The sequence below is a fragment of the Nicotiana sylvestris genome, chromosome 8 (assembly GCF_000393655.2).
Source record: "Nicotiana sylvestris chromosome 8, ASM39365v2, whole genome shotgun sequence".
Lineage (NCBI taxonomy): Eukaryota > Viridiplantae > Streptophyta > Magnoliopsida > Solanales > Solanaceae > Nicotiana > Nicotiana sylvestris.
The window spans coordinates 221,825,149-221,850,508 of NC_091064.1; the positions used below are offsets into that span (position 1 = coordinate 221,825,149).

Here is a 25,360-nt window from a genome sequence, read left to right on the forward strand (position 1 = left end):
GATCTTAAAGCTGAATTGTTTAAGCCCTCCGAATCTTCGAGTTGAAGTCTTCAAAGTCCGCCAAATTTTTAAAGTTTTCCAAGTGTTCAATTTGATGTCGTCTTCAAGTTGAAGCTTTGTAACTTTCCAATCTTAAGGTGGACATATAAGTCCCTTTGTACCCTAAGTTGGCCTCTTTGTGGGTTTGTCCTTAAAAGGAACTATAACTTTCCAATCTTAAGGTGGACATATAAGTCCCTTCGCACCTTAAGTTGGACTCTTCGTGGATTTGTCCTTAAAAGGAACTATAACTTTCCAATCTTAAGGTGGACATATAAGTCCCTTCGCACCTTAAGTTGGCCTCTTCGTGGGTTTGTCCTTAAAAAGAACTATAACTTTACAATCTTAAGGTGGACATATGAGTCCCTTCACAAGTTAGCATCGCCGATAGTCGAGCCATTTTGAGAGTAATCTCTCCAAGAAACGGGCCATTTTGAGAGTAATCTCTCTAAGAACCGGGATACATTGAGAGTAATCTCTCCAAGAATCGGGTCATTTTGAGAGTCATCTCTTCAAGAATTGGGCCAAGGCCACATTGAGAGTAATCTCTCCAAGAATCGGACTATTTTGAGAGTAATCTCTCCAAGAACCGGGACACATTGAGAGTAATCTCTCCAAGAATTAGGCCACATTGATAGTAATATCTCCAAGAATTAGGCCATTTTGAGAGTAATCTCTCCAAGAACCGGGACATATTGAGAGTAATCTCTCCAAGAATCGGGCCATTTTGAGAGTCATCTCTCCAAGAATTAGGCCAAGGCCACATTAAGAGTAATCTCTCCAAGAAACGGGCCATTTTGAGAGTAATCTCTCCAAGAATTGGGCCACATTGAGAGTAATCTCTCCAAGAACCGGGCCATTTTGAGAGTAATCTCTCCGGTAGTCGGGCCATGAAAGTAATCCCTCCGATATTTGGGCAGGGATGAGTACCCATCCCTTCACTCCCTAAGATTTTTCTCTTCATGCATGGATCATCGTTAAACAAGAACATATCCTTCTCGTTTGACCTAAAAAATAAAAATAAGACACAATAAAAAAAAAAAGAAAAAAAAAACGTTACCTGTCGGGGATGAGCTCCAGCAAGTTTGCAAATTGCAGATTGATGCTTAATAATCACAACAACATGGGAGTTATATAGGTGTGCAAAGGCAACAGTCAGGAGACTTTGTACGATGTGGGAACTACGACATTAGTCTTCGAAACGGACTCGGACTCGTTAAGGAAGGCGGTTGAAGTTTTCATTCTCCGAGTCAACAATGAAGTAACGAGAGGAGATTCTTTGGAATTAACAAGGCTGAAATTTTTGTGCTACTCTACGTGTCATTTTAATAAGGGAACATGTTTAGAAAAAGGGGGACAAAATGCAATTGACAAACATTTGGAATTGACGTTGAAGACATCATGCTTTTGTGAAAGGATTCAAATGCAAACAAACTGATCTTGACATGAATAAATAAATGGGTCATTTGATTAAAGATTAGATTATTAAGTGATTCTTAATCTGGTCGTTTGGAGGAAGTATGCGGTTTCAGAGATCTGTACTTCAACTCTAGTCTTGGGTAAATATCCCGACAAGTCTTGAAATAGGGGGCATTTGTAGGCATGCAAATTTAATTCAAAGGGAAAATTTAGACTATATTTTAAATATACTAGTCCAAATACATATTATGGGCTAATTTATAATTGGATTAATTATATAAATCAAATATGTATGGATTAAATAAATAAGTCTTAATCCATTGGGCTAAAGTGATGAGCTCACTTCATTAAGCCCAAGATGACATCTTCCTAGAGGCCCAGTATCATGCCACGTATCAAATGACGTGGCGTGCCAAGTCAAACGGGAGAGCCAATAGGATCATGTCACGTGTCAAAATGACAAGGCATGTCAAGTCACACTAAAAGGCCAATGAAATCGCGCCACGTGTGCAAGTGACATGTTTTGGCCAATCAAATGCGACCATGTCACACTTCAATTTGATTGGTCGGAAAGAGTTTGTTCTTATCACAACTCCTCCCTTCCACAACTATAAATAGAGGTCTTCATAACTCAGAAAAGATACCAGAAGTTATAACAAGAAGCAAGAAAGAGCTCGTGGATCAAACGCTGCAAATTCCTCCACAAGTTTCAGGCTTCAAGTTCAAGTTCAAGAAATCAAGTGCAAGTCCAAGAACGAAGAACAAATCAAGGTCAAGTTCAAGCAATCAAGTTCAAGCTCAAGAACAAGATTATCGTTCGAGGCAACAAATACATATTCAAGATCAAGCTCAAAGGCCCTTGAATTTATTTACTATTGAAAAGAAGAATTAGAGGATTCATAGAGATTGTAACACTCAAATATTCGAAATAAAATACTACGATTGTTGCAATATTTTTCGGTCTTGATTTTATTTTCTCGACGCAGATTTATTGTCTACAAATTCTGGCACGCCCAGTGGGACAATCTCTACCTCTTATCTCAACTTTTCAATCACCAAAGTTCAAGAACATTGAAATGGTTTCGAAGAAAATCAACTCCAAATCAACATCCACCAAGGCTGCTAACTCCAGGTTCTATGCTGATGTGGAAAGCATCATCGATGTCACCTTTGGAAGCTTCGGACCAGTTACGAGGAGCAAAGCAAGCTCTTTAGGACAACAAGCACCCGAGTGTCGTCCGCATTAACCCTTGTTTTTGGATCTTCATCCTCAAAAGGAGCAAGACCATTAAATTGTTATTCCACTTCGTCTGTTTTAGAGCTAACTTGTGCAGAGGAGAAGATGTTTTTTAAGTTATATATATTGCTATACCTTTAAATTCAAGAAAATATGGTTGTATTGTATTTAAAGAGGCGTGAATTTGTAGAATAGGTTGAATGTGAGGAATGAATCAAATACGACTCACAATGACTTTTTTTCTACATTTATTCTACAATAAAACTACATATCATTTGAAAAATTAATATGAAAATACAGAATTTCAATGTTTCTACAAATTATCTACAAAATTTCTACAAATTGTTCATAACAGAATTTATCTTTATTTTCATGCATGTTCGTCTGGAACACTAAAGTTACTTGATATGCCAACATCTCCCGTTATATAGGAATACAACTTATCTATAATTTTTTATAACTTTCACACATTATTTCCACTCAGTTAAATACAACTACAATAACATAAAACTTACATACAAATTTTATACAATGTCTTTTGTATATTTTGTATCTGATTTATCCATAGTAAAAATAATTTTCATACAACTAATTATATATTATACAACTTATCTACAAATTATCTACATTTTTCGTACATTATTTATACTAAATTATATACAACTACGATATAATACCATTTAAATATAATTTCTATACAATGTTGTTCAGCTTTATGTAAATGAATAAAAGAAAAATAAATAAACAACAGTCTACAATTTTTCTACAATTTCTGTAATATAATGTATGTCATGTCTTCTTTTTTTTTCTTCTTCGAGTTTCAATTCGAAATTCAGTCAAAACCAAGTCTAATCTTCACCAAAACCCCTCAAAATTGAGATATAAACTCCAAACCATATTTTCAATTATTTTAAACAACACCCAATCCAAACAAATAATTTTTGAAAACTCAAATTTGAATTCAAAGCTTCAAAGCTTTTTAATGGCTGTCAATGGTGGAATTGCTGCTCTCTTTTCCTTTGCATTGTATTACTAAAATTTGGACATAATTGCGTTTGTTGCAGAAGAATTGTAGAAGATTTAGTCGTTTTTGATTTGTGAAATCAGAAAAAAGGTTGAAACAGAGTGTATCGCAAAAACAGAGTATGAAAAATTTGAAACGAATCCGACGATAATTATGAATGTGCGTGATTTGCGTTGTAGAAGATCTAGAAGGATATTTAATTCCCCAATTTTAGCGCGCCTAAATAAGAAAACCTACGGCTACAATGATTCCTTATTTAATGAATTGTCTTTATTTTATAGAAATACTATTAGCATGGTAGATAATATGTAAACTATGAACATATTTGGTAATTTAGTTTCCTATATGATATAGGAACGAAAGTTTCCCCTTTTTATTTAACCAAATTAAAGTAAATTTTCTTTCAAGAGAACCTCTTAAATAGTTTCTTTCTTAGAGGAGCAATGGTACCGGTACAATCCACATCCACAATATTAGAAAATAAATACAATTATGTATCTCTAATTTGAAAAATGAATTAAATAATTTTACTCTTAATCATTGGTAAAATCATTTTAATATCTTTTGTTGTATCATATTAATGGGACAATTAAATACTTAATAATTTGTAAGCAATAAAAGGGCCACAGAAATAGAAAAGTTAGATACTAAAAACAGTTAATAATTTTGTAAGAAATAAAGGGCTTCAGAAATGCATTTGCTTCTTTTATGATAATTTGTCGAATGCAAATCGATTTATAATGAGATATTTAGCAAATGTCTGAAGATGAGATGGCGCATCTATATATCTATATTATTATAAAAACATGAATGTTAGGAAGCTAAATATTAAGAGACAAAAATATCCTCGAAAAGTTGATCGATCTTTTTGCCCTTTAAATTTAATATTTCATTTATGTAGCAATTTAATAATGAGTATAAATATAATTTTGGGTTAAGACTAAATAACCTTTTTCTATTGGGATTCAATCGATTCTAAAATATAAAGTTTCCTTCAAAGAAACAACTCCATAATTGCATAATATTATAACATTTAGAATTATAATATTACTTATATTAGAAACGTTGCCAAAAATATTTCTACGAACATGTAAAAAGATTTGTCATATTTTATATACAAGCGCTAATTGTTCCTAATTTTGTTATCTATCACAATCAGTTTGTACGAGTATAATTGTAGAAGTTTTAAAACTTTATTTCTTGTCTCAAATTTATTAGTCAAGAAATCCTTCATCCTCATTCTAATCAAATAATTTAATTTCTACTAAGCAATTGCTCTTTAAACTCTAAGAAATCAACCCGTTCAAACCAAAATAAAAGTAAGACAAAAGTTTTCTCCAAGTTATATTTATTACCTCAATTTATAATCTAACCATAATGAGCACAAAAACCTAACTACACTTAGCTTTGTCACCTATCACTACCATATTTTAAAAAAAATAATAAATTAACATGACAATATTTCACTTCAATAGTACTTAATTATAAAAACTGAGACCAAAATACCACAGGAATGTAACTATATTAAATTTTATTTTTTGGCGTTATTGCTCATTATTAGGGTTAGTCTTTCCTTTGATCTTTTTATTATGTAGAAATCATTTATTATGTAGAAATCATAATGGACCTATGTGTTTTCAAGCATGTGTTTATCTCTAAAATTCAACTTTTATCATAGACTATAAAGGATATCCTCTTAAATATATCTGAAAATAATTATATGTACGCTTGTGTCTTGCAATGAAAATAAATAAAATACATAACCAAATGATTTTAAATGTAGAACTATATTTGATACAACATTTTAATACAATAACTATTATATGTTACATTTTCAAAAGAGATATCGATATCGACAACAAGGTTCTAATCATAACAAAGTAACCAAAGTATTATAAGGGATCAAACACCAAAAATATCATATATAAAGAGTATTATCTATGATAGGATTACATCTCTTTTTTTCTACAAATACACATACAACATTCACAGGCTCAGATGATAATGTCGAATCATTTTAAATTCAAGTACTATGTAAGTATAATAACATTTGAAAAGTATGAATATAAAAAAAATTGTGATCAAATATCAACGTACAATAATTATCGTGCAACGCACGTTCATAGAAACTAGTGTATATAAAAGAGGGGAAAAATAGTGCTGACATGACACCCCTCTTAGTCTCGGAAAAGCATTTATCTTTTTTTTTCATTTTTTTTTTGAGTTTTCCTCTCATTTTTCTACAAAACGGAGGGGGAAAAAAAATAATAAAAGCGTGATTCGGTTACTACAGAAGCCTCATTACTTTTCCCTTTTCCATTTAAGAGTTCCATCTATTTGCCATCTCCTGTTCTCATTTCGAACTTTTGATTATATTTTCATATTTGAATTGTTCGATTTTGTGTTTGTTTAATTGTTTTGGTGAAACATTTTACTTATTCGGTAATTCGCATATTCTTTGTTATCGTGTTCGTTATTCCCTCTTATATTCTGATTATTTATACCTTTAATTATAACAGATGTATGGAGGAGTGCAGAATGAGGGCCTAACATCCAGGGGTGGATTTACCCTTTTTGAAGCGGTGTCATCCGACACCGCTTCGCCGAACTTTTTTATTAAATATATATAAGTAATATGCAAAAGAAAAAAGGCGTCAAGTAAAATAAAATGACAAAGCCTAGTCAAAGCAGCATAGTTAGTTCACTGGTAAATCCTCTGAAATTTAAGGCAGTGGTCAGCGGTTCAAGGCTTTCGCTGCCGAGATCATGATAAAAGTTTTTCAGGTCTTAGGGAACTTGGTAATCTTTCCATAAAACTAGTGGAGACAAAGAAGCATGCGACTTATCTTCTTTGTTTTTCAACTTAAAAAATTTTCTTTGCTTTTGCCAATTACTACCGCTACTGTTGAGAGAGCTTTTTCGGCAATGAAGTTGATTAAGACCGATTTGCAGAGTCGAATAGATGATGAGTTTTTCAGTAGCTTGGTGCCTTACATAGAAAATGATGTATTTAGTCTTATTCCTAATGAGGTTGTTATGAATACCTTCCAAAATATGAAAACTCATCTAGGAGAGTTATAGTAAGGTACTTTTAAAATATGATGTCGTTACTATATTTGTTTCTTTGTCTACTTCTTTAAATATCAACATCACTTATGAAAAATCTTGCGTACGCTCTGCATAGGTCAATCGAGAAACTTCCAATGGTTCATTTACACTTGAGCTTCTATATTCTTTTACTTTTGTGTTTTGTTGTTTTGCAAAAGGGGATTTTGCTTAAGGAGGACAAAAATTAATATTTATACTTTAAAAGTAGATGTATTACAAGAATGCGCTAACAACTTGCTGTGATTTCATAAAGCTTTCTTTGAGAATACAATGTTGCTGTGAGACCGTGGGAGCTGTTGGCCATCAGGATCCTTACAGCTTGTTTGGATGGTTGTTACATATCGTTTCATAATGTATCGTATTGTATTGTATTGTATTGTACTGTATCGTTTGATGAATATAATGTTTGGATGGATTGTATTGTTTTGCCGTCATTTCATGGTATCATGCACCAGTAATATAATGAATAAACTTGCAATATTATAAAGAAAAATTATGAGATGGTATATAAAAAGGTAGGGTAAATGATAAAATAAAATTATTTAACAATAATGAAGGGTGAGATTGAGAGAAAAACACAAGGAAATGATGCGGCCACACCAGATCAGTCGTTACATAAAGTGGTACATTTCATCGTTACGTAACGACAGATTTAACGATACGATACAATAAAATTTAAGTAACAATCAAAACAAGCATTGTATTTAAAGTAACAATACGATACAATAGAACTGGTAACAACCATCCAAACAACCTACTAACTTGTAATGCATTTTCTGAATTCTGCTATTTAATTTGTATTTTTATATCAGCTTGAAAAATGTAATTTTCGCACGTCTTTGAAAAAAACTCAATTGTTTGCTTAAGCACGTGCCTTATTAGGCTAACACAATTTGATTTGTCCCATCACTTATCCAGTGTTGCTAATTACTGTATAAGATCCAATTTTTTAGAATTTGCACAGTTGTTTCAATGTTAGAGTAAGCAATGAACTTTTGGAGTAGTGGGCAATTTGCTTCGCCATGTTATATATATTCAAGTAACTTTTCTTTCTTGATAATCGTTTGTACTGACCATTCCACTTTTTCTCTTTTATTTTCACTTAATACATGTAAAATTTATCAATTAACGCAACGCTGGTTTATTTGTTTAATATTTTATTTGCCTTCATATATCTCCGTCGTTTTTCAAATATAACAAACAAATTGGTTATTAAGGAGTATATTCTGGCTTATTGCTTAAGAACATATTATCTTTCATTTATTTAATGTTCAATTTGTTGAGTTTTTTTTTTCCACATGGAATCAACCTTAAGAATATTATCACAACAAAGAGTAACTAATCTTTTTAAATTTGCGCGGACAAATTTCCTAGTTAACGTATAAGTTGGATTACGAATTAATGAGATTTATAAGAAGCATTCTACAATTGCGATTATAAGTCCGAATGCCATTTATAACTTGCATTAACTTCTTTATCCAGCAGTTGACCAAATCTTTGTAAAGTCCAAATTTCGATTTGTCGGTGCTTTCTTGAGCTGAGGGTCTCCTGGAAACAGCTTCTCTGCCCCTCGGGGTAGGGGTAAAGTCTGCGTACATACTACCCTCCCCAGACCTCACTTGTGGAATTATACTGGGATGTTGTTGTTGTTGAAAACCTACAAAGAGCTCTAATTTTTTAAGTTGTATGTTGTAGCATCTGGAGGACATTCGAAATCATCAAACTTATTGAAGTTCTCAAATGCAGTCTTTCCCCGACCCAATATTGAAAATATATGAATAATGTGTTAAGCATGAAGCTGAGCCATTGAAGCAACGACGATACGAGGTTTGACTTCTTCTCAACTCTTTAACAACTAGAAGAAGTGCAATTGTATATAAACCCTCCAAATATCTTTTCTTCCTCTAATACGTGACAATGTTCCTTTGTAAAGGAGGAAAATTCAACAATTTATTTTTTCCTCGATCCATTTCTCATTCACACTATTTTTTTTAGCTAAAACCAACACAAACAAGATACCAATCTTCTTTTCTCCAATCTGCTTCACCAAATCCCAGAAAGCATAGGCATTCTCAGGTGCATTATGCATACCATAAGGAGAATATATGAATATGTCTTGAATACGCACTCACGTCGTCGTCTCCTCCATATCTATTTCCTCCGCCTTTTCATCGTCGTCGTTAAAACCAATATTAAAAACAACGGATCGATCCATGATTTAAATTCTATGTGTTCAAGTTTTAATGTTTTTAATATTAAACACATTACATTCAGATGAACGATTACTGAGTAGTACCCGAGGAAGAAATGCATAGCCATGTAAGAAATCATATTTAATACATAAAAAGGATTACAAACCTTAAATATGATTCAGGTGTTACATAATTGGAAAATGGAGAATTGGAGCTACTGTTATTTTCTATTTTATTTTAATTATATTTGGCCTATAGCAATTTGAGCTAGTGTTTGTTGACAACTTTAGAGTAATATTTTCTATAAGTAGTTTAATTTCTAGATTATGGTCTAATATTTTCAATTAATTTGTGCTAAACCTTCAAATTTCGCTCTAAATTTTGTTGTCATAGATAGGGCTATGCATAATTTGGTAAATATCGAATTAACGTATCGAAACCAAAAATTTTGGTATTTGGTATTCGATATTTTAGTATTCGCTATGGTATTTGGTTTAAGTTTTAAAAAAAATTGGTACTAGATATGGTATTTGGTATTTTAAAATGAAATACCGATACCGCACCGAAATATATATTATATTACACAATACACATATTATTAATTATAACATAAATATCAAAAATCTAAAATTTTACTTTCCTTTATTCTCTAAGTTCATAAATTAACTCTAAGCAAACAACATGACATTTCTAATGATCAAATTTATTTTCTTTATGTATAATTTTCTTTCTCTGGGTTTATATTTACTGGTTTTGGATAAAACTTTTGTCAACAAATATTTTTAGTTTTTTACTTTTGAGTACTTTAATTAAGAATATTATAGTTTATGACTCTTGTATTAGTTAGTATTCAAACCGAATAAATCAGTGTTAGCGAACCGAATAAATCGAAATCGAAAGAAGAAAAATCGAACCATACCAAAATTAATTAGGTACTATATTGATATAACATTTTAAGAAACGGAATAGAAAATATCAAACTGTACCGGACCCAACGCCAGTTCTTTTTCCCTCTTTTTTAGGGATTTGAAAAACAAACCCAAATCCATCTTCTTCTCCTCTCATTATTCGTTACTCTCGTTGAACTGCTTCAATTCTCCATTAGCCGAAAATAGAGGCTGAGAAGTGTCCCATTTGGTGGCCGCCGGCGAAGCTGTTCGAAAAAAGGGTCAGAAAATTTAATTTCTGAAAATCTTAGTGTACTTGCATCTGCTGTCTCGTGCATATTTGAATGTTATAGAAATTTTTTGTGTTAATGAGGTCGCTAATTAAACCCTACTTTTATGGATTCAATTAATGATTCATTTAGTTGTTCGCTTTCACTGATAGGTGTTTGTTTACTGGCGTCATATACTGATATACAATGACAATTATTTTCTAATTGTGTATATCTCTTATTACTCGATCCGTTTCAATTTACGTGAGTTAGTTTGACTTAGCTTAAAGTTTAAGAAAAAAAACAACAAGATATTTTTGAAACTTGTGGTCTAAAAATCTTAGAGGGTAAAAGCTTTTGCAGGGACTTCAATTTTTATGGTTATAAAAGCTTCTCATTAAGGGAAAATTGTATAAAATGAAAAGTGTTAAACTGCTTCCAAATATAGAAATGCATCATTCTTTGAGGGTGTTTGGCTAAACTTATAAGTTGGTCAAATTGGCTTATAAACACTTTTTGCTTATCTACGCGTTTGGTTAAATTAAAAGTGCTTATAAGTTAAGTGCTTATAAGTTAAAAATAAGTCAAAAGCCATAAGTTGGTCTCCCACAACTTATCAAATTTCAGCTTATAAGAACTTTAGGTTTGACCAAAATATTTACTATTCTATCCCTAAAATACTTCTTTTTAAAACAAAACTCTTCGTATATCTAGTTCTTCAGCTGCTTATTATTTATTTCAGCACTTTTATCAAAACACGTAACTGCTTATTTTAAATCAGTTTCAGCACTTAAAAGTGCTTTTCAGCACCTAATGCTTATCAGCTACTCTAAATCAGCTAAGCCAAACTGGCTCTTTGTGAAATGGAAACGGAGGGAGTATCTATTTGCCTTAGATGTCGTGTTTGAAATTTAGAATTGTAACTACACCAAAAGTGAAATTCATGCCAAACTCTGTTTACAGAATTTATGATAATATGGCGGGACTGCAAGATGTGGCTGATTGGTCGGACCTTCAACATGATCTGCTGGTTCTAATAGTTAGACGTTTAAATTTGATTGAAGACTACCTTAATTTCGGCATGGTCTGCAAATCGTGGCACTCTATGGCCACCAAGGCCAATTTTAACAGTGACTTGCCTAGGATTTCCTGGCTGATGTTAGCTGAGGAGGAGGATGATAACACCTGTATAAAATTCTTCAGTCTCTATAATGGCATGATTTTGAAGAAGCGGATTCCGGGAGCCAGTGGAAAATGATGTGTGGAGTCTATGGGGTGCCTTATCACAGTGGGAAAAGACGAGGGTGAAATCAGTCTGTTACATCCCTTCTCTGGTGTTCAGATCGAATTGCCCCATCAAAATGCCACTGAAGATTATTATGAACTCAACGACACTGAAGAACCGTGGACCTTTATCAGGAAAGCAGTTCTCTCAGCTAATCCTTCTCAGACATCTGACTATGTTCTCATGGTCATTGAGGGACCCAACCAATTCCTTAGTTTTTAGAGACTAGGAGATTTACTATGGACCAGGATTGGGAGTGGAACCTCTTTCCAACATGTTAGTGATGTGGTATATTTTGATGGCCTCTTTTACACGGTTGCTTATGGCGGCTTTGTCTATGTTTGTGATGTTGCTCTCTCTGGACCTGCTAAAACTCATTTCGTAGCAAAGTTACACGGGATCCAGATGCGGAGTGTTACATCCTAGAATCATTAGGATCATTATTTGTAGTTACGCTATATTATGTAATAAAGAGAGTCGAGAATGATCTTGAGATTCCATTGACGCCCATCTATACCACAGATAGTGTGAAGTGGACATATCGGACAACAAATATTCAAGTTTTCCAGGTAGATTTAGCTGTTGGCAAAATGATTGAGACCAGGGATTTATGGGACAGAGCTTTTTTTCTGGGCGCTAATGCTTCTCTTTCAGTCCAAGCTTCTCAATTTCCAGGAATCAAGCGCAATCATATTTATTTTACAGATAATTGTTTGATTGAGCACACTGAGTTTGAAGAAGGAGGCGGCTCGGACATGGGGGTGTTCAACTTAGCAGATGGAAGTTTCCAGCCGCATTACGAGGGTATTTCCCTCAGTCGTGTTTGTCCGCCACTTTGGGTCACACCAACTCTGCGTTGAGTGAGTCACCTTTCTTTATTTACTCTATTTATTATGCTATATGTTTTATTTTACCCTGAAAGCCGAGTTCGTTTAAAACATTTAAACGTGCCATTTACCTTCAGACTTGATTGATGTATCTTTCTTATTATCCATATAATTGGATAAGGTACACCCATTAGTTGTTATACTTCCTTGCTTCATGGTATGTTGTGTTGGAATGCATTACTGCTTCGAAACCTCTTTCTATATCAGTATCGTCCTTGTTCTCAAGTTTCCTACCGGAAACCGTTCATGATCTAATAATATTGATGTGCAATCACCATTCAATTTGCAATTGACATACTAACTGAAACACAGAAGTAGAAGATGTAACCATCTTCTAGCTGTCTATAGAACAGAAAGAGGGTGTAAGATGCTTCTATTACTCTGCTTCAATAAATGTGTTTCGAAGTTATTTTTTAAGGGCTTAAGTCCAAGTGGGAATTGATCTATTACAAGGTAAAATGAGTTTCATACAAAGAATAAATATATGATGGAGATGCTTGAACGGACTGCCATTCTGCTTGTACTAGTTTAATTGTTAGCTTCTCTTGCTTGGAACAGTAGAAGCAACAAGGCAATGTTTGAGGTTCTTCATTTTGATGTTTCTGTTGCATCCTCTTCTTGAATCATCCTTTGAATTCACCTAACTCTTAATCCTTGTGGCCGATGTTACATCAACTTTGACCTGGATCATCCTTTTAAAAACCTCTTAATCCTGCTGACGGATGTTACATCAACTTTGACCTTGTAAGCACTACCATGTCTTCCTTTCTCAACCAATTCAGCTGGAGCTTAAATTAAAACCTCGAACTCAGTTTTTTTGAGCCAAGAGGATATAAAAAGGTTAATGAGGCCGTTGCGCTTTCTCGGGATGTTATTGAATAGTTCAGCTGGACTCACTAACAGAGCCGAATGGTCTTGTTTTGAAAGTGAAGGTTTTGTACATTTTCTGCTTATACTATTTCATTTGAGCGCTGTTTCTCTTTTCTCCTTGTTGCTCTTAAAAAGTATTTATGCAAGTTGAATTATGATAACCGACCCAACAATAGCACCAGATAAGATAGAAACTGGAGGGGGGTTGGGGGGGGGGGGTATTTCCAGGAACTGAATACTGAAATTAGTGTAAGTGACATTGAATTCTGCTCACTTGGCTGGTATTTCTCATCCAAAAAGATTAGGTACATGAAATACTTTGATTTGTTCCTGTATACTAATCAGAAAAGAACAGGTTAACAAATGTTTATGTAAATATAATTAGTATAAATCTGGTTTATCACATCTTGTTGAGTTTGGAACAAGTATTTGCTGTCAGCTAGCAGGAAGACGCATCTAGGAGCATTTTTGTGTCTGTCAGATAAATGTGATAAAGACACCAAATACGCCCATGTCAACGGTGTTGAATAACTCATTCCATATTTGGTTAACTATGTAAAGAGTTCGGTTGTTTTCATGTGTCTTATTGGAAATTTTGCATGTTTAACTCCCCATGAACACGAGAAGTTTGTATACAGACATTTTTAACTGTAATTTGAGTTAATTCGTGGAATCTGAAATCTTAAAGTTCAAAATAGCACTCTTTCAAATAGGATATGAAAAGGTGACAGAGCCTGCAAACTGAGATTAGTTGTCGCCTATGGTGATACAACTATCTAAACGGATATTAGATGAAGGAGATGCGAGAGCAGAACCACTTCTCATTGTTGCACTGGTTTGAATGGTATCTAAATGGATTGTTGGATGAAGGAGATCCTCTTTTTCCCTTGTCTCTTGCTATTACTGTTTAACTGGCATGTCCCATTTATTTTAGATATTGCTTTTGATCATCCATGTTTCCTTGACAGGCATCCTTTGATTCATCAAAGCCAGTTACATCTGCTGATGTTCAGGAGATCTTTGAGAATCTTAGTGTAGGCGGGTAACTTAAGTTGTTTTGGATGTTCGAGGATGTAGCTTTGCAGCTAAACGTCTAGTATTTTAACTGCTCTATGTACAAGGAGAAGTGTTAATGTTGCTATTCAACTATCTACCTCTAGCTTATAGTAGTATGTTCTATGGTTAGACAATGCTATCATGTTACTGTTATGCACTTATGCTGAAAGAATTCCCTTGAGCAATGGAAATTGCTGTAAAATGTTTCTGCTGGATCGCAATTTCGCATTCTTCTTCCCTTCCCCTTTACAAGGTCCCTATTCTAGCTTCAAGAAAGGGAGCTTCTTGTAGTAGTTTGTACAATTCAGTATTGCATAACGCTGCTGTTTATATATCGATGTTGTTACTGCTCCTTTTCATTTTGTCCTTGAGCTGAGGATCCTCGGAAACAGCCTCTCTACCTCCACGAAGTTGGAGTAAGGTCTGTGTACACACTACTCTTCCCAGACCCTACTTATGGGAGTATACTAGGTATGCTATTGTTTGTTGTAGTATTGCATAACGCACAGGGGCATTGGCCAGAGTAGTAACAATAGTATAGTTCATGAAAGATTCTGACACTGAAATGCAGTATAAATTTAAGAGGTCTCTTTGGAATGCCGCTTTAATATTGAAAGAATAAGAAATTTATTAGATGAATTTAGCTTCAATTTTTTTTGTGTTTGATGATTTTTTGCAGAAAACAATTGAAGGAGTAGCCGATCACAAGTCATGCAAATCAAGAAGGAAATGTGTAGATTGTGATATACTGAATGTGGCCCGGTATGTAAATGATTTAATTTCTTTTAAGCCTTGAGGCTAATCTTATTTTATAAGCGGTGTCACAATTTGAACAAGTGGACTAATGAACAAATTACTATAATGATAATTGATGTCAATTTTATATTTATCCTCAACAAGGCATACATGCCCCTGGCTAGAATTATCTAATACATGTGCGGTGAATAAAATTACTTCATACTTGTGTTGATAGAAGGTAGCTAGTATCGATGGAATAATTGAGGTGTCCCCAAGCTTGCTCGGACATCATTGCTACCAAGAAGAAAAGATGTTGGACGTGTTATAGGAGACATTAAAATGGTTAAACAACTGCATCAAAGACAATTATTATTGAGAACTTGTGGTAAAATTGTTAATATGTTGAATAATTGATCCCAACTAGTGGGGGCAAGATTAGGTTTATAATTATGTTCTTTTATTACAAGTGAAAGGTAGCTGTGCTTGGCTCCAACAAGTCAAAAGGGTCTTCTCAAAAGATTTCCACAACCAGTCACTCTTCATCTTCTCACCTAAACTTTGTAGACTGTCTAGTGATGATTATTGTCCATTTGATATTTTTTTATTAAAATAGAGCGGGATGTGTCTGGATCAGTTTACACATATTAAAACTAATTTTATCGGTACCTATTATCTCCTATCAACATAAGTATCGTATAACTCTACCCTGTAAGACTTGGGAATTTGGGAAGAAATCAACGAGTATTTTATGCTTCCCTCCCCCGCAATTTAAATATAAAAATCCATGATTTTCATTTACATACTATATTGAACACTTTGCTACACCCATAAGTGTCGATTTTTTTAATTAAAATAGAACGGGGTGGTGTTTGGATCAACTTACACATACTTTAACTAATTTCATCGCTCTTTTACAAAGAGGAATTTCAAATCTAATACCTATCATCTCCTATCAACTATCGAATAATTCTACCCTATAGGGCTTGGATATTTGGGAAGAAATTAACGAGTATTGTTATGCTCCCCTCACCCCCGCAATTTAAATATAAATTCATGACTTTCACTCACTCCATTGATTACTATGCAGTACTTGCTAGTGTCATGTTTAAAAGAGAAATAAACCCCCTTTTCTCAATCTCAAGATTATGTCCCGTTAAAACAAAAACGACAAAAGATTTTTAACGAAATCACGTAATTATTTAGTCTAAATTATTTTAAAAAGCATTAAATTCCCGACAAGCATAGTTTCATATTTCAATGTTTGTTCGAATCCATGACGCTAGACTGGCGTCATGATTATGTCAATTGGGGAAAATTAATATTCATTCCTTTAGAGATTTGATTAACAAATTATGATTTTAGATAAGCTAATTTAATTTGCATACCACATCAATACGTTAACCTTTACATGCTTATCCATATTTTGCCATGACTCCGTACAATAAATTAAACCCATACAATACATGCAGAAGTTAGGATGATATCATAGATGCTCGTTGTAACAAAAATAAGACATTAAGGGAAGAACGTGACCCAAAAAAAAAAAAAAACTAAGTGCACTAAGCTCCTGCTATAAACGGGTTCGGGAATGGTCGGATCACAGGACTATTGTATGCTCCTTATCATACATTATTTTGTGAGAAATTATTTTTACGACTTAAACCCTCAATCTTCAGATCACACGATAGTTAACTCTTACGGCTGCGTTAAGGCTCTCCGTCTAATAAGAAAATATCCAGAATAAAAGTTAAAAGCTACTAGTAGTATTTACGTATCTATATGATATATCTGTAGATGGTACTACCAGTAATCTTAAGTAAAAGTTATACTCTTATCATATAAGAAGATTGTTAATAGACGTTCATTTAAGTATTTTCTTTGTGTTCATGACCCACTAAATTTGTCATTATATGTAATCGTTGATTTTCTTATTCATTAAAAGGAATTTTAAAGTTAATTACCATATGTAAATAGCTAATAGAAGTTGGGAATGTAAAGGTAATTGGTATGCACAAGTAATAACTTTTGGGTGTGACTTACAGATCAATAAAGTATGTTGAAAATCATGAGATTTCAGGTTTAAGCAAAAATATTAGGTGATTTCTTCTCATGTGTTGCTGAACCGATTATCGGTACCTGTCGGTATCTATACTACTAGTAGATAGCAGATACCCATATTATTAGTCGAGGTGCACACAAACTGGTCCGTACACCCCTTCTGGAGAAGACAAAGACATTTAAAGACCTGCGTTTACCTACTTGAATATGACATAAATGTAAAATAATTTTGCTAGATCTGCAGCTATTAAATAAATAAATTAACTCACTCACAAACCAGAAATATGCCTTTCATCAAAACGTTCACATTGTGTTATGTTCAAAAGTCTTAAGCAGCAGTACTTTGGAACCATTGGTGCATCTTAAATTAAATGTTACTGCAAACCAACTCTCTTGTTCTGAATTTAATAACTACCATACAAATTGAAGAATTATACTCCTAATGTTTTAGTATTTTTCAGGTCATATAGTAAGGGCGGGGCAGTCCGGTGCACTAAGCTCCCGTTATGCGCGGGGTCCGGGGAAGGGTTGGACCACTACGGTCTATTGTACGCAACCTTACCCTGCATTTCTGTAAGAGGCTATTTCCTCGAACCCGTAACCTCGTTGTCACATGGCAGTAACTTTACCAGTTACTCCAAGGCTACCATGTCATATACTAAGACTTTTGTAATAAACGTCTGGTCCTCATGAAATGTTTCATAGGACTTATTAGTCCTCACTTGTCAAACCATTTGAAAGAATTTGTTCTTTGTTTAGCCTCATTTAGCTCTGGTTCCAAGTAGAAAATATTACAAGGAGTCAATTAATCCAAAAAAGAAACAACTTTGCTTTGTTGGATTAACTTAGTGGGCGTTTGGATACAAAGAACTCTAAAATTTCGGAAAAAGTGATTTTTTTTCAAGTGAAAATGGTATTTGAAAATAAGAGTTGTGTTTGGACATGAATATAATTTTGGGTTGTTTTTAAATTTTTGTGAGTGATCTGAAGTGAAAATGAAAAATAGCTTTTTGGAGTTTTTCAAATTTTCGAAAAATTCCAAAATTTATCGAAAATCGAAAATTTCATGGCCGAATACTGATTTCAAATTTTTTTTTTTTTGAAAAAAAAGAATCCTTTTATGCGCAAACGGGCCCTTATAATGGTAAAAGGTGAGATAAATTACGTTCCTTATGCCCCTGGTGTTAAATTCACTGAGTTTAACTTTTATATACAGATACTAGTGTAAGAAAAAAAATTATATTATCAAGTCATCTAAACATGTACCTGTCTGGAATAAGTGAAGTACATAGTAATCTGAAAAAATAAGACAGGTAATCTGTTACAACAAGTTAAATTTTCTGCCTATTCGCATAGTCCTACTATAGCCTCTCTTATTTTTTGAAGTGTTAGCTAATTTAAGAATTATCTTTAACTTTTACTGGTCTTATTTTCTTTTTTTTAACCTAGTCTATAATGACTATAACTAAATCATAGCCTTGAGTAGCGCAAAAAAGCCACATCATGTGCCTATATATTACATTGGACCACCAGCTAATTAACAAAGTCACAAGTCGCATATATAGACAGGAACATGGATCTGTCAATTTGCATAAACTAAAAGCAATAAATCAAAGCAATGTAGTAATGTTTAAAAATCACAAGCTGAAGGAAGGGCAGTCCAATGCACGAAATATTCGTCCTTTACACAGGGTCTAGGGATAGTAGCGGAGCTAGGATTTTCATCAAGAGGGTTCAAAATATAAAGAAATAAACTCACCAATAAGTCAAGAGATGTCAATATATAGTATATCTACATATTTTTTAAAATATTACCCTGCTACACACTATAATTTTCAGACGAAGGAGTGTCGACACTCCTTGGGTGCATGTGGCTCTGCCACTGCCTAGGAAAGGGCCGCACCCCAAGAAATATAATGTATACAGTCTACTTTGATATAAGTGCCAATAGCAGATTCTATAGCTATCGTTACCCTATAGATCATATGGAGACAAAGGCTAAGAAAATCAAAGAAAAATCAAGTAACATTTTCAAAGGGCTACTTAACAAAATATTGACTCTTAAGAGATCCCTAGAACAAGACACACATAAAAATTTAAGACAGAGAAAAGAATCAGTCAGCAAATTAAGTCATGAAATTAGTCCACGTACAAGAATGTTACATCTGTCCATGCATAATAAAGAAAGAATTAAATGGTATTTTCCTAACTATATTTTGTCAGCTTGTATTAAATTTTTTTAGAGCTAGTAATAATATCTATTTCTCTATTGTTTGATCTTTTGATTCTTTTGCCTAACACTTCCAAATGGACTTTAACCTTTTGACCATTTTAAGGCAGGAATTAGGAAACAGAAACAAAAATCTTCACTTTATGGAAATTCATATAGTATATAGTTATTTAAAAGTTTGTATAATATTACATATCTTCTAGTGATGAAATGGTCAAAAGCTGAAGTTAAAAAATGTTTTCTAAAAGAAAAAGGTCACAAAGCCAGTTTACTTTGTAAAAGCCAGTTTACTTTGTAAAAGCTTCCTATAAAAAGACAGTCCAGTACACGAATCATCACGCATTCATGCAGGATTCGGGAAAGGATTGCACCATAAGGGAATGTGACATAAGTAACTTACCCTAATGCAAACATTACTAGTTGGATTTCACGGCCCGAACCTGTAACTTATAGGTCACACAACAACAATATTTACCGTTCCTATAGACAACTTTGTAAAAGCTTTCAATAGAATTTTTTTTTGTTTTATAAGTCGTGTCAATGGTCATTTTACTTTGTTTAAGAAAATTTAAATTTGTGCTTTATAAGCATATATCTTTAAAATTAAGTGTTGTTCTGGTCATTCGAGTTGCTTTTTGTTTAAATTTGACTTCTTTATACTTAGATTGCAAAAGGGTACAAAATAAGTGTTCTTAATTAGCTTGTTACTAGAAGATTTTGACAAAAGATTATAGCTTCTATTTCTTTTTAGAGTTAACATTTTTCCAACAGTATCTCTAAGAAAAATCTTGAGTTCACATGGCTAAATCTAAGAATATGCGACCTTGTTGTACTGATTATGCGTGTGGTTTAGCGGTCAATAAAATGGTATAAAAATTATGAAGACTTAGGGAATCAAATCTTAGTAAATTTTTTTTTTTTTAAATTTAAGTGGTTTCTTTTTATTTGTCTATATTTTGACGGATAGTAAGAGATTGAACTCGGTTGGTCTGAATAGGGGTAGATGTAGGCTACAAAAGTATTTGGGAGAGGTAATTAGGCAGGATTGGTGTTACTTTAGCTCACTGAGGACATGACCCTTAGCTATTCATAATAGTATGCAAAATTAAATACAATACTAGAGGTCAAAACCAATAATAAAAATAGGAAGAAGGAAGTGAGAAACTTGTAGAAGAATTCTCCGCCTTGCTCCTGATGTGTTCTTGCCTCCTTGGGTCGAATCCTCGATCTCTTTAGCCTCCTTAGGTCTAAATTATGTCAAAAGTCTTCAAATACAGTTTTTTTCATGTATATATACCAAGTAGGGTTGGACCCAAACATTTACACCTTCTCTTACGCGAAAAAGGACACATTTTCCAGACAGGACGTGCGGGGCCGCGCATATCCACTTTGATTTTGCCTGACGAGCGCGGCCGCGCACTTGATGCCCACTTTTCACCATGTTCTGTTAGGAATTTGAAAAAAACGCAAAATATAAAAGTTGTAGCCATTTGAGTTAGCTGTCCAACAATATATTGTGGAGCCCAAATGGAGTTCTGAGCAAAAGGTTATGTGCATTTTACTAGAAAGTGCACAATATGCCTACTCGATTCTTCGTTCGTTCTAACTATCATCGTTGATTCCCGAACACGATCCTGGCTTAATTCCTTAGGCTTTTACTCAGACTTCAAAGCTCCAAATCACTTGAATTCACACCATAATATTTACATAGCTCGGAATCACTCCTACAAGGCATAAAACACACAATTAGTGCAAAACACTAGCGATTAAAGGTCAAATTCAATTAAAGTACAATAAATTAGAGTGTAATAAACGACTAAAATATGTAATTATAGCCTATCATCAATAGGAGGGCATGGAGGTCGAGAATTAAGGTAAAAGGTTAGTAGGTAGCCGAGTGTATTTCTTTCCATACCAGTAGTATTAGTAGATAGTCGTGTATTCAGTTATTGGTAATCTTTAATACTACATGTTTTCTTATTATCTTGCGATTGATACTGCTTGTTCTCTTACTATCTTGCTATTGTTACTGCCTGTTTTCTTATTATCTTGCTGTTGTTATGACTGATTGTTATTGCTTTCTTTTTTCTTTCCTTGATTCCGGGGTTTATCGGAAACAACATCTCTACCCTCAAGGTAGGGATAAGATTTGCGTAAATACTATCTTTCCCGGACCTCACTCGTACAATTATACGAGTTTGTTATTGTTATAATAAAAAATATCTAAGTGTCTGATAGAATAATTGAGGTACGTACAAATACTCTTACAAAGAAAAGACATGATATGTGACCTTGCTGGCACTTAAAACGCTCCTATTCAATTTGTTGGTTGGGTGTGTGGGGAGTGGGGTTGGGGGGGGGGTTTCTATGGTGTGTGGGACTAGAATAGACTACCAATTTTGCCAAAGATATTGGGGTCAGTCACATGCTAGCATTGAAAGATGTCTTCTTATAAGTTATGATAAGTCTTTTTCCTTTTTCTACCTTTTGTATTTCCACAAAATGTCAATATTATCTACTGTTTTTTCACTTCAATCATGGATTTAACTAAAGGTAAATTATGGCCTTTATAACCTATAGTCTTAAAAATCAAAGGAAGGTAACACTAAACAAACAATTTAACCCCACTAATTAGATCTTCAAAAGACTAAACTTCCAATATGCAAGATCAACTTAATTATTGTGGAGAAACACTTTTTAAGGACCAAAATTTCTTTTTCTTATATAATTTATGCATTAGCATGATCAACTTTTTTAGCATTATTAACATCGTTAAAACCAACCAGGGTTGTAGTGGAGTGATAAGTACTCCTTCATCCTTAACCATCGGTCTCGGGTTTGAGCCCCTGGGCATGGAGTCGCCTTTTTTAGGGAGCGATTTATCCCCTAATGTGGGACTTCCCGGCGTGAATCCAAATTTAGTCCGGCCCCAATATAGGTACCGGACACCGGGTGAGAAACAAAAAAAACATCGTTAAATATGACAGATTTCCTGGCTACGACCATTTGGGAAGTCCCTTCGAGGATGATTTTCATACAATTCTTGCAAGACTAAAGAATCATTTATGGGTAAAGCACCATATTCATATAATTGCTTACACTGTATGCAAAGGCGGAGCCAAGATTTGAAGTTATTGAGTTCAGGATTCTAGCCTTTTTATGTTACTGGGTTCTAAAGTAAAAATTTGTAATTAGTCAACGAATTTCTTAAGACAAATATAAAGTTTGCACTAAAATTATTGGATTCGACCGAATCCGTTACCGAAGCTCTAGCTCTGCCCTGACTGCATGGGTAAAGCATCTCTATCTTACCCGAATAAACGATATGATAGTTGAGCATCCTTAGATGAAAGAATGGTCCTTCCGGATTGATTATCATCGTATCACCACCTCTAACGTATCCTACATTCGAATCGAGATCGTTATCGCGATATGAGCATCTTATTTTAGTAATTTACTAGCAAATAAATAAGTAAAATCAGCGTGAGGATAAATAGATTGAGGTCAGTGGCGGATGCACATAGAGAGTTGTGGGTGCTTAAGCACCCATTAACTTTGACCATATTAATTAATTTATATAGGCAACAATACAAATATTTAGATAAATATTGAGTGAGCACCCACAAGTAAATTTATTTTTCCTCTTCTTTTGAAATTTTTATCGACAAGCACTCATAACTTTAAAATCCTGGATCCGTCACTGATTGAGGTTATATAAATTTTGAGGCAAACACATTTAAAATTTGCATTAGGTGAAACTTTGATTGGTTATATAGTCAGAACTTTGTATAACAATATCCTTATATAACATCACTTCATAAAAAAGTCAAATTTTTTCGGAATCAAATTTTATGTTCTATTATAATATATGTTTGCTATAACAACAATTTAATATAACATCCAAAAAATATTTGAACAAATGAAGCTATTATAGGAAGATTTGACTGTATACTATTCTAGCGATTGAAATATGAAAATTGAAGAATAATAGAATCTTGGATTAGGAATAGTCTCTTTCCATGAAATTCAGGACCGACATATTCTCCTGCCTAATCTCTTTTTTTTTTTTTAAATTCTTTTTCGACCAATTAAATACTTGATTGAAGAAAAAAAATAAATAAATATACCAAATGCTAGTTGTACTCATTTTGAAATCTATTTACGACTAATTAAAACGCTATTAGTCACGGGTTTGTTCATTTCATCTACTATTCAACACGAGAATTGATATTTTGAAAAACAAGACAAATACACATACATAATTCCAAAACTGAAATTAATAATTTCTTTTTTTCCTATAGAGAATTCGTACTACGCTAATACACATTACTCTCGTGATTAGAGATAACAAACACAAAATTACAACTCTAAATATTTAAGAGTTCAGACAATATATGATTTAATTTACAACAACAACTCAGTAAAATTTCACAAGTGGGGTCTGAAGAGGGTAGAATATACGTAGACCTTACCCCTACCCCGGAGGGGTAGAAAGACTGTTTCCGAGAGGCCCTCATCTCAAAAAGAAGAAAATAGACAATAGAATTTGTGACAACAACAAAAATCAGAAAAATAATATAAGCATTGTAGGAAACAGAAAATAAATGAAAAAATAATAACAACAACCAGTAATAATACTACGGTACTATGAAAAAAACGGAAAAATAGTGTGGACAATATATGATTTAATTTGAAAAAGAATATTTAAATGTTTTGTAATTTTTACTTAAATATAGTTTCACTTAGAAAAAAGCTAAGATTTGTGAGTTAAAAAAAAATTCCTCACATAAAATTTTCTATAAAATACTTAAATTTAAAATTTACAAATACCATGACCGAACTTATTTCTTAAAGGACAACTCGGTGCACAAAACATTTTGCATTCAGTAAGTATTACTATTTAAGGCCAAACTTGAAAAAATCTATCTTTTTTTTTCTGCCCGATGTTTCGGTACTCATATCGGGGCTCGACTAAATCCGATTCACACTGAAAAGTCCCATATTAGGAGTAAAGAATAAAGGAAACTTCATACCCACGTCTCGAACCCGAAACCTCTCGATGAATTATTATTTACAACTCCACTACAATCCTCGTCTGTAAAAATCTATCAATTATGAAAAGTAAAATCAATGACAGCTGCAAATTACCTAATCCATATTTTTTTTAATAGTTCAATTCAACATCTATATAAATAATCTCTTCACCCTCTCTCACATGCACCCTAGTTAACACTTCTCTCCTTTCTCTCTCAAAATTATTGATTTGGCTTCTTTCTCCTTCTCCCTAATTTTCCACATTTTAGAAACAGCAAAATCACTATTAAAATCATGGGAAATTGTATAGAGACATGTTTACAGAGGGAAAATACAGAAGAATTAAGGATGCAAAAACAAGAAACAGAGGAAAAAACAGGGGATTTTTCAAAGGAAGAAGATATTGGGATGGAAAAGAGCAAAACTTATATGAGATTGAAAATAGTTTTGACTAAAGAAGAATTGGAATGGCTATTACTTCAACTGAAATTCAAAGAAGGGAAAAATTTGGAGGATGTTTTAGGAGAAATTGAAAGAAGCAGAGGCAAAATTTCTTGTGGATGGAAACCATCTTTAGAAAGTATTACAGAGACCCCTGAAGTTCCAGAAATGATGGATAGATCATGAAGTTTTCAGAATGCTCTTTTTTTGGTCATTTCCTTTCATATGGTATCTTATATTTACTAGTCCGATTAATTTAGATTCACGCTCGTAGGTCCCTAAAGAGCAGCTGTTTATTAGAAGTTTTTTCATTCTCAGGGCTCGAATTTGAGATTCTCAGGCTCGAACTTGAGATAGTTATGTGGTTTATCTAGTCTTTTTTTCTCCTTCTTTTCTCTTCTCGAAGGGGAGGCTTAGAGGAACGGTAAAGTTGTCTCCGTGTGACCTATAGGTCACGGGCCAGAGCCTGAAAGCAACCACTAATGTTTGTATTAAAGTAGACTGTCTACGTCATATACTTTGAGGTGCGACTCTTCCTTGATCCCGCATGAACGCAAGATACCTTAAGCGTTGCCTTATTTTTTTT

At 33.6% G+C, this 25,360-nt stretch overlaps 1 protein-coding gene and 1 long non-coding RNA gene across 3 annotated transcripts; both read left to right on the forward strand.

Annotated features, from left to right (window-relative positions):
* Nucleotides 1–11,298: 11,298 nt before the first annotated feature.
* On the forward strand, nucleotides 11,299–14,475 carry LOC104226455 (uncharacterized). Of its 2 annotated transcripts, none has more exons than XR_011401542.1 (2): nucleotides 11,299–13,279; nucleotides 14,186–14,475. It is a non-coding gene; the product is annotated as an uncharacterized lncRNA (long non-coding RNA). The 2 variants fall into 2 exon arrangements; XR_011401541.1 differs by having other exon boundaries at nucleotides 11,299–12,320.
* Nucleotides 14,476–24,627: 10,152 nt separating this feature from the next.
* On the forward strand, nucleotides 24,628–24,960 carry LOC104226454 (uncharacterized). The gene has a single exon (XM_070155324.1). The coding sequence runs from the start codon at nucleotides 24,628–24,630 to the stop codon at nucleotides 24,958–24,960; it is 333 nt and encodes a 110-aa protein (XP_070011425.1).
* Nucleotides 24,961–25,360: the final 400 nt, after the last annotated feature.

What these genes read in the sequence shown, in the direction of transcription:
- LOC104226454 (XM_070155324.1), top strand. Translation starts at nt 24,628, where the DNA reads ATGGGAAATTGTATAGAGACATGTTTACAGAGGGAAAATACAGAAGAA.